General features: G+C 40.8%; 1 protein-coding gene across 2 annotated transcripts in view; it reads left to right on the top strand.

Annotated features, from left to right (window-relative positions):
• The window catches only part of CCDC66 (coiled-coil domain containing 66), a 60,995-nt gene that overhangs the window by 47,575 nt on the left and 3,747 nt on the right, over positions 1 to 9,673 (top strand). For both annotated transcript variants that reach the window (XM_011998419.1, XM_011998420.1), the window contains exons 11-14: positions 4,791 to 4,952; positions 6,706 to 6,850; positions 7,515 to 7,643; positions 8,705 to 9,198. In XM_011998419.1, the coding sequence (XP_011853809.1) occupies positions 4,791 to 4,952; positions 6,706 to 6,850; positions 7,515 to 7,643; positions 8,705 to 9,198 (930 nt within the window). The remainder of the gene's footprint in view (positions 1 to 4,790; positions 4,953 to 6,705; positions 6,851 to 7,514; positions 7,644 to 8,704; positions 9,199 to 9,673) is intronic.

Raw genomic sequence — 9,673 nt, 5'->3', positions numbered from 1 at the left:
TGTTTGTTCTTTTTCATTCTTTTTTCTCTAATCTTGTCTTTTCACTTTATTTCATTAAGTTGATCTTCAATCACTAATACCCTTTTTCCACTTAATCAGTTCATCTATTGATACACCAGCCATTGTTACTTGTGTATGCTTCACAAGGTTCTCGTGCTGTGTTTTTCAGCTCCATCAGGTCATTTTGTTCTTCTCTAAACTGGTTATTCTAGTTAGCAATTTGTCTAACCTTTTTTCAAGGTTCTTAGCTTCCTTGCATTGGGTTAGAACAGGCTCCTTTAGCTTGGAGGAGTTTGTTATTACCCATCTTCTGAAGCCTACCTCTGTCAATTCCTCAAACTCATTCTGTGTCCAGTTTTGTTCCCTTGCTGGTAAGGAGTTGTGATCCTTTGGAGGAGAAGAGGCGTTCTGATTTTTGGAATTTTGGGTTTTGTGCTGGTTTCTCCCCATCTTCATGGATTTATTTACCTTTGGTCTTTGATGTTGTTGACCTTTGGATGGGGTCTCTGAGTGGATGACCTTTTTGTTGATGTTGATGCCAATTCTTTCTGTTTGTTAGTTTTCCTTCTAATAGTCAGGCCCCTCTGCTGCAGGTCTGCTGGAGTTTGCTGGAAGTCCACTCCATATCCTGTTTGCCTGGATATCACCAGCGAAGGCTGCAGAGCAGCAAAGATTGCTGCCTGTTCCTTCCTCTGGAAGCTTCATCCCAGAGGGGCACCTGCCAGATGCCAGCCAGAGCTCTCCTGTTTGAAGTGTCTGTCAGCCCCTACTAGGAGGTGTCTCCTAGTCAGGATACACGTGGGTCAGAGACCCACTTGAGGAGGCAGTCTGACCCTTAGCAGAGCTCGAATGCTGTGCTTGGCGATCCACTGCTCTCTTCAGAGCCACCAGGCAGAGATGTTTAAGTCTGCTGAAGCTGCACCTGCAGCTACCCCTTCCTCCTGGTGCTCTGTCTCGGGGAGGTAGGGGTTTTATCTATAAGCCCCTGACTGGGGCTGCTGCCTTTTTTTTTCAGAGATTCCCTGTCAAGGGAGGAGGAATCTAGAGAGGCAATCTGGCCACAGCGGCCTTGCTGAGCTGCGGTGGGTTCTGCCCAGTTCGAACTTCCAGGCGGCTTTGTTTACACTGTGAGTGTAGAACCGCCTACTCAAGCCTCAGCAGTGGTGGATGCCTCTCCCACCACCAAGCTCGAGAGTCCCAGGTCAACCTCAGACTGCTGTGCTGGCAGTGAGAATTTCAAGCCAGTGGATCTGAGCTTGCTGAGCTCTGTGGGGGTAGGACCCTCCAAGCCCAACCACTTGGCTCCCTGGCTTCAGCACCCTTTCCAGGGGAGTAAACGGTTCTGTCTCACTGGCGTTCCAGGCACCACTGGGGTATGGAAAAAAAACTCCTACAGTTAGCTCGGTGTCTGCCCAACCGACTGCCCAGTTTTGTGCTTGACATCCAGGGCCCTGGTGGCATAGGCACCAGAGGGAATCTCCGGGTCTGTGGGTCACGAAGACTGTGGGAAAAGCACAGTATCTGGCCAGAATGCACCATTCCTCATGGCATGGCACAGTCCCTCATTGCTTCCCTTGGGTAGGGGAGAGATTTCCCTGACCCTTTGCACTTCCTGGGTGAGGCAACTCCCCACCCTGCTTTGGCTCGCCCTCAGTGGGCTGCACCCACTGTCCAACCAGCCCCAGTGAGATGAACCAGGTACCTCAGTTGGAAATGCAGAAATGACCTGCCTTCTGCATCGATCTTGCTGGGAGCTGCACACTGGAGCTCTTCCTATTCGGCCATCTTGCCAGCAACCCTCCATCTTCTAGAATTTTTATAGTTTCAGGTCTTAGGTTTAAGTACTTAATCCATCTTGAGTTGATTTTTTATAAGGTGAGAGAGAAGGATCCAGTTTCTTTCTCCTATATGTGGCTAGCCAATTATTCCAGCACCATTTGTTGAAAAGGGCTTCCTTTCCCCACTTTATGTTTTGTTTACTTTGTTGAAGATCAGTTGGCTCTGAGTATTTGGCTTTATTTCTGGGTTCTCTATTCTGTTCCAATGGTCTATGTGCCTGTTTTTGTATGAGTACCATGCTGTTTTGGTGACTGTGGCCTTATAGTATAGTTTGAAATCAGGTAGTGTGATGCCTCCAGATTTGTTCTTTTTGCTTAGTCTTGCTTTGTCTATGTGAGCTCTTTTGTGGTTCCATATGAATTTTAGAATTGTTTTTTCTAACTCTGTGAAGAATGATGGTATTTTGATGGGGATTACGCTGAATTTGTAGATTGCTTTTGGTAGTATGGTCATTTTCACAATATTGATTCTACCAATACATGAGCATGGGATGTGTTTCCATTTGTTTGTGTCATCTGTGATTTCTTTCAGCAGCGTTTTGTAGTTTTCCTTGTAGAGGTCTTTCAACTTCTGTGTTAGGTATATTCCTAAGTATTTTAGGTATTTTTTTGCAGTTGTAAAAGGGGTTGAGTTCTTGATTTGATTCTCTGCTTGGTCGCTGTTGGTGTATAGAAGAGCTACTGATTTGTGTACATTAATTGTGTATCCGGAAACTTTGCGGAATTCCTTTATGAGTTCTGGGAGCTTTCTGGAGGAGTCTTAGGGACTCCTAAGGTAAACAGTCATGTCATCAGCAAACAGGGACAGTTTGACTTCCTCTTCACTGATTTGGATGCCCTTTATTTATTTCTCTTGTCTGATTGCTCTGGCTAGGACTTCCAGTACTATGTTGAAGAGGAGTGGTGAGAGTGGGCATCTTTGTCTTGATCCTGTTCTCCGAGGGAATGCTTTCAACTTTTCCCCATTCAGTATTATGTTGGCTGTGGGTTTGTCATACATTGCTTTTATTACATTAAAGTATGTCCCTTGTATGCTATTACATTAAAGTATGTCCCTTGTATGCTGATTTAACTGAGGGTTTTAATCATAAAGGATGCTGGATTTTGTCAAATGCTTTTTCTGCATCTATTGAGATGATCGTGTGATTTTTGTTCTTCTTTTAAGAATTACATTTATTACATGTATTGACTTGAGTATGTGAAACCATCCCTGCATCCCTGGTATGAAACCCACTTGATCATGGTGGATTATCTTTTTGATATGTTGTTAGACTCAGCTAGTATTTTGTTAAAGATTTTAGCATCTGTGTTCATCAAAGATAGCGGTCTGTAGTTTTCTTCTTTGGGTGCATCCTTTCCTGGTTTTGGTATTAGGGTGATGCTGGCTTCACAGAATGAATTAGGGAGTGTTCCTTCTTTCTCCATCTTGTGGAATAGTATCAAAAGGATTGGTACCAATTCTTTGAATGTCTGGTAGAATTCTGCTGTGAATCCATCTGGTCCTGGACTTTTTTTTGTTGGTAATTTTTTAATTACCATTTCAGTCTCACTGCTTGCTATCGGTCTGTTCAGAGTATCTAATTATTTCTGATTTAAGCTAGGATGGTTGTATTTTTCCAGGACTTTATCTGTTTCGTCTGCATTTTCTAGTTTATGTGTGTAAAGGTATTCATAGTAGCCTTGAATGATCTTTTGTATTTCAGTGGTGTCAGTAATATCTCCTGTTTCGTTTCTTAGTGAGGTTATTTGGATTTTTCTCTGTTCTTTTCTTGGTTAATCTTGCTAATGATCTATCCATTTTATTTATCTTTTCAAATAACCAGCTTTTTGTTTCATTTGTCTATTGTATTTTTTTGTTTCAGTTTCATTTAGTTCTGGGAATGGTGGCAGTGGGTTGGGTGGGTGAGTAGGTTTTCAAGCCACTGGGCAGCAAACATGGGCAATGGCAGTAGTAGTAGTGGGACAACCCTCTGGGATCCAAGCAGTCAGCAGTGGTTTTGGCGGTGGCTATGATGGGCTGCATGGGCCAGTCCTCAGACTTGCTGATGGCATATGTGGGTGGGTCCAGCTGTGATGGTAATGGCAGGTTGATTGGGCCCAGACTCTGGGAGGAGTGCTCAGGTGCCAATGGTGGTGTCCTGGGTAGGGCAATCCCCAGATCCCTGGACCATGTGCTTGGTTACTGGTGGAGATTAAGCAAGGCTGGGCAGATCTGCCCCCAGGTTCCCAAGGTGTTGTGTGCAGGTGCTGGCTGTTGTAGGCAGGGGTGGGATGATTTCCAGGCCACCAGCAGAATGCTTAGGTTGGGGCAGTAGCAGCTGCATTGTAGCTCTGCTGCTAGGGAGGGTGGGTTTGCTTTCAGTGAGTTGCTCTTGCAGATGGTGAATGTCAGTGGGTCTCTAGGGATGTGGAGATGCAGGGGCTGTAGGGCCGGGCCCCAGGGCAAGATGCAGGTCCACTAGGAGCTGGGCTCTCAAAATAGTGCCATGCTACAGTTCCTTAGGTCTTGGGTGTTTGTGGGACCTAGTGTGAGTTCCCTCTTGAGCAGTGCTTTCATGTGGTCTCCAGGTAATGCCCTGTTAGTCTTGAGACCCACAAGGGTCAAGGGGCTATTTGGTGATTAGGATTGTAGGAGTCCTTGGTGGGAATGTGGATTGCTGGGGATTGCTCACTTTCCTTTTCCTCCAGTTAGGCAGCCTCTGTAGACTCCTAGCTAATCCTGTCAAGACAGGCTGCTTTGCTTCATTCCTTGCTTTTGATGCTTCCTGTCATTTTGAATTCCACTATTCGCTGTTAGATCTACGTGAAGTAGGATTGTCTGCTCATTATTCTGGTTCCCCTCTGTGGAAGAGGTGAGCACTGAATGTATCTAGTCAGCCATCTTGCTTGAAGTCCCTCCTGCTTCACAGATTTTTATTTTTGACAATGATTTATGTGATTGCTTATGACTAGAAAGCCATCACTGCCCAGGTAGAAGAGAAGCGCAGGAAGAAACAACTGGAGGAAGAGCAAAGAAAGAAGGAAGAAGAAGAAGAGGAGCTTCGCTTAGCACAGGAACGTGAAGAGATGCAGAAACAGTATGAAGAAGACATACTTAAGCAAAAACAAAAGGAAGTAGGTATTTACATTCTCATTGTAACTTTGATTTTTGATTTTGTTTTTGAGACAGGGTCTCACTCTTCTGCTCAGGTTGGAGTACAGTGGTGCAATCATAGCTCACTGCAGTCTTGACCTCTGGGTACAAGTTGTCCTTCCACCTTGGTCTCCTCAGTAGCAGGGACTACAGGCAGGTACCACCACATTTGGCTGATTTTTTTGTTGGTGTGTGGAGGAGACAGGGTCTCACTATGTTGCCTAGGCTGGTCTCAAGCTCTTGGGCTCAGGCGATCCTTCCACCTCAGCCTCCTAAAGTATTGGTATTACAGGTGTGAGCTACCATGTTTGGCCTCCTAATTGTAACATTTTAGAATAAAAATGGATGTATTTTTAAAGGAAAAATAACCAGAAGTTGAACATTTCTATTATTTTGAAATTGTGAAGCTATGTATGGACATGTCAGACCTTCACATAAAGTTAGGAAAGAGGGAAGCTTGAGAAAGTTTCATTATTTCACATGATAATAGTTCTCAAATGTTATATTGGTTTGGCTTTTTCTGTAGAGGAGGTCACAGCACAAAGCAGGTGTTACCTATGCACTTCATTTTTATCTACTCCTAGTTTCTTTGCTTCATTTCTAAGCAATAATTATTAATAATTATTCTAGGTATGTTAAGAGAAATGATTGACCTATCAGTATCCACTTATGAACAGGAACATACATTTGCAGAATAATTGGCTGGGATTGATGATACAATTTGTGACTGTCCTAGAGATCTCTGTGTTAAATGACTTTTTTTTTTTTTTTTTTTTGAGACAGAGTCTCGCTCAGTTACCCAGGCTGGGGTGCAGTGGCGTGATCTCCGCTCACTGCAAGCTCCGCCTCCTGGGTTCACGCCATTATCCTGCCTCAGCCTCCCAAGTAGCTGGGACTACAGGCATCCGCTGCCACGCCCGGCTAATTTTTTGCATTTTTAGTAGAGACGGGGTTTCACCGTGTTAGCCAGGATGGTCTCGATCTCCTGACCTCGTGATCCACCCACCTCGGCCTCCCAGAGTGCTGGGATTACAGGCGTGAGCCACCGCGCCTGGCCTAAATGGCCTTTTTAAAAAGTAGATACTAGGAGACAACATAGGTATGCATACATACCTATCTTATCTGTACCACTAGGAGAACCCTAAGTGGTGTAGACAAGATAGGTATGTATGGTGGTGGTACCATATTTGAGCTAACCTAACAAAAATACTCACTTGCTAAAGTTTTAAAATGTAGAGCACTTTAAACGTTTTCTTGCCTTTTACTGCAGTTTTCCCCCTTGGCAACCTTCACTCCAAAATTGGCTAGTAAAGGGACACATGGTCTGGGTTCCAGTTTCATTGAGTTGAATAGGCTGAGCCAGTTACCCCTATGTAACATGAGGAAATCAGTAAAGTATCATTTGAACTGCAAGAAGTGGTCATAAACCTTGTTTACCTTTTAAAATATATTCTTAAATGTAATAGAACAGTTTTTAAAACTGTGAAAACTTTTAGTATAAATTTGAAATGGGTAAAAAGAGTTACCATATTTGTGATTGAATACAGCTGTAGAAAAAGATGTTAAAATGTAAGCTCCAGAAGGGCAGGAACTTTGCCTTGTTGACTGTTCTAACCTTAGTATGTAAACAAGTGCCTGACACATAGGAGAAGCTTAGAAAATATTTACTGAGAGGAAATAGTCAAGTCTTTGTATGTTTAATAGTTGTATTTAATAACACATCAATATTGACAGGAAATCATGACTGTCAAGACAAATGAGCTATTCCAGACAATGCAGCGAGCGCAGGAACTGGCACAGAGACTAAAACAAGAACAGAGAATCCGAGAATTGGCGCAAAAGGGACATGACACTTCTAGATTGATTAAAAATCTTGGTGGTAAGGGCTTAACCAGAACTTTATTTATAATATTTTTAGAAGATGATTTTAAATAATGCCTTTTTTCTGTGTTTGGAGAAAAGGACTCATTCTGTTGCCTAGGCTAGAGTGCAGTGGTGCCATCACAGCTCACTGCAACCTTATATTTTTTGTAGACATGGAATCTCGCTTTGTTGCCCAGGCTGGTCTTGAACTACTACTGCCTTCAGATGACCCTCCCACCTTGGCCTCCCAAAGTGTTGGGATTACAGGTGTGAGTCATTGCACCCAGCCTAAATGATTGCCTATTTTTAATACCTTTAATATACCTACTATTTTTGTAGGAATTTCAGACCTTAAACTAGTGTAATTTTATAAATAGGAATGCTTAATTTATGTGGAAAATTGCAATAAAAGCAGAAATAATGTTAAAATGTGTTAAATAATGTTAAAATAATAGGTAAAATGTGTACTTTTTGTGTCTGTTTTTACAGAGAACAATTATGAAATGATCTCCCTAAATTCAGTAACCGATAGGAATGTGGGTAACTTTTTGTAAGAAAATTGTTATTGCAGTGTTCATCTTCATTAAGTGAAAATTATTGTATTTAGTTGCTGCTATACATACATAATTTTTATTAATATTCCTTAAGTGTTGTTTTATCAGGTAATTTCTCTTTGCCAGTTGATACAATACAAATGGAATATAACGCATCTACTAACATTTCAAGACATGATTCTGGTGAAGTCAGCGGTAAAATGAATACATACACGAATTATACAACTTCTAAGAAGGATACTGGTGTGCAAACAGGTATTTGTGTAGAAACTGTGGTTTGATTTAAAATTTAAAGTCATAATTAAAGCAATTAGAATTAAGTTCAATTTAAAAGTTCAAAAATTAATGAAAGGTGAGGTTTTCAGTAAGTTACAAAATAAAGGGATAACAGCTTTGTTGAAATATGTCACATACCACAAAATTTACCCTACAGTTTAGTGTTTTTTGGTATTCAGTGGTGCAACCATTACCGCAATCAATTCTAAAACATTTTGATCACTCTAGAAAGAAACACTGTACCCATTACTTGTCACTTTCTATTTCTTTCTTCTTTCTCCTCCAGTTAACGTTCTGTCTCTGAATATTTCTGCCTGTTCTGGACATTTCATGTAACTGGAATTAGACCACATAGTCTTCTCTGGCTTCTTTCTCTTAGCATGTTTTAAGGTTTATCCATGTTGTAGCATGTGTCAGTACTTCATTCCTGTTTGTCACTGAATAAATACTACATTTATAATACCACATTTTTATTCATGAGTTGATGAACATTGGTGTTATTTCCACTTTTTGGCTATTATTAATATGCTGCTGTGAATATTCATATATAGATTTTTGTGGATGTACATTTTTAGTTCTTTTGAGAGAAGAGTAGAATTGCTGAGTCACGAGTAACAGGTACTGTATGTTTAGCATTTTGAAGAACCACCAAACTCTTCTCCAAAGCAGTGGTATCATTTTACATTTCCACCATCAGTGCCTGTGGGTTCTGATTCTCTCTATTCTTGCCAACCCTTGTTATTCTACTGATTGTGAAGTGTTAGGTGATTTTGGTTTGCATTTCCCCCAGTGACTGATGATGTTGAGCATCTTTTCATGATTATCAGTTCATAGAGATGGAAATTAGAGTGGTGGTTGCCAGTGGTTGGGAGTATGAGGGGTTGTTCTTTAATGAGTATAATAAGAGTTTTGGTTTTGTTGAAAATCAATGAAAGAAAAAAGTCTCAGAGGACAGTAATTGTTTAATGTTTTGGGGAAAGTTATTTAAAATTAAAAATTTTGTTTATAATTTTAAAAAATCATTTGAAACTTTTTTTTAGATGACTTAAATATAGGAATATTCACCAATGCAGAATCACATTGTGGATCATTAATGGAGAGGGACATCACAAATTGTTCATCTCCTGAGATTTCGGCAGAACTTATTGGACAGTTTAGCACCAAGAAAAACAAGCAAGAACTAACTCAGGATAAAGGAGCCAGCTTAGAAAAAGAAAACAATCGGTATAATGATCAGTGTAATCAGTTCACAAGAATAGAGAAACAAACAAAACACATGAAGAAATATCCTAAAAGGCCTGATTGGAATATAAATAAGCCACCTAAAAGGTATATTCCAGCATCAGAAAAGTACCCTAAACAGCTTCAAAAGCAAAGAGAAGAAAAAAAAGTAAGGAGGCAGATGGAGTTGCTTCATTTGGTAGAAAAAAACAATCCTGGGCACCTCTCTCAAAACAGAGGCATTTCACCAGAAATTTTTCATTCATCTCATCAAGAAACTGAGTCAAAGTTCAGGTGGCATCTAGTCAAAAAGGTAAAGCTCTTCCATCTTAGAAGATGTATTGATATTTCTAGATTCAAAACAGTTTCTCACATGTATGCTTTGGTAAGGCTGTTCTGATCTGTTTCCGTTTACATTAGGGATCAGCAAACTATATCCCATGGGCAAATCCAGGCTGCTATCCGCTTTTGTAAAATTTTATACGAACATAGTCAATTCATTCTTTTATGAATTGTCTATGGCTGACTTCACACAACAGACTAGCAACAGAAACAATATGGCCCACAAAGCTGAAAAGGTTTTCTTATTGAGTCCTTTACATTTAACACAACTTCTGTAGATGAATGCTATGTGTTCAAATACTCCTTTAAAACCCTTGTTTATAGTCCATATAGACAGAGGTCAGTTTGGGAGATTAGGAACTACTGGGTTAGTTTGACTCTGGAAAAATACTGAATCTATCTATTCTGTTGCTCAGTTGGTACCTGTTATTCAAATATTACCCTCA

The sequence above is a fragment of the Mandrillus leucophaeus genome, unplaced genomic scaffold (genome assembly GCF_000951045.1).
Source record: "Mandrillus leucophaeus isolate KB7577 unplaced genomic scaffold, Mleu.le_1.0 Scaffold57, whole genome shotgun sequence".
Taxonomy (NCBI): Eukaryota; Metazoa; Chordata; class Mammalia; order Primates; family Cercopithecidae; genus Mandrillus; species Mandrillus leucophaeus.
The sequence above is the reverse complement of the archived record's forward strand: the minus strand, read 5'-3'. Positions and strand labels throughout refer to the sequence as shown.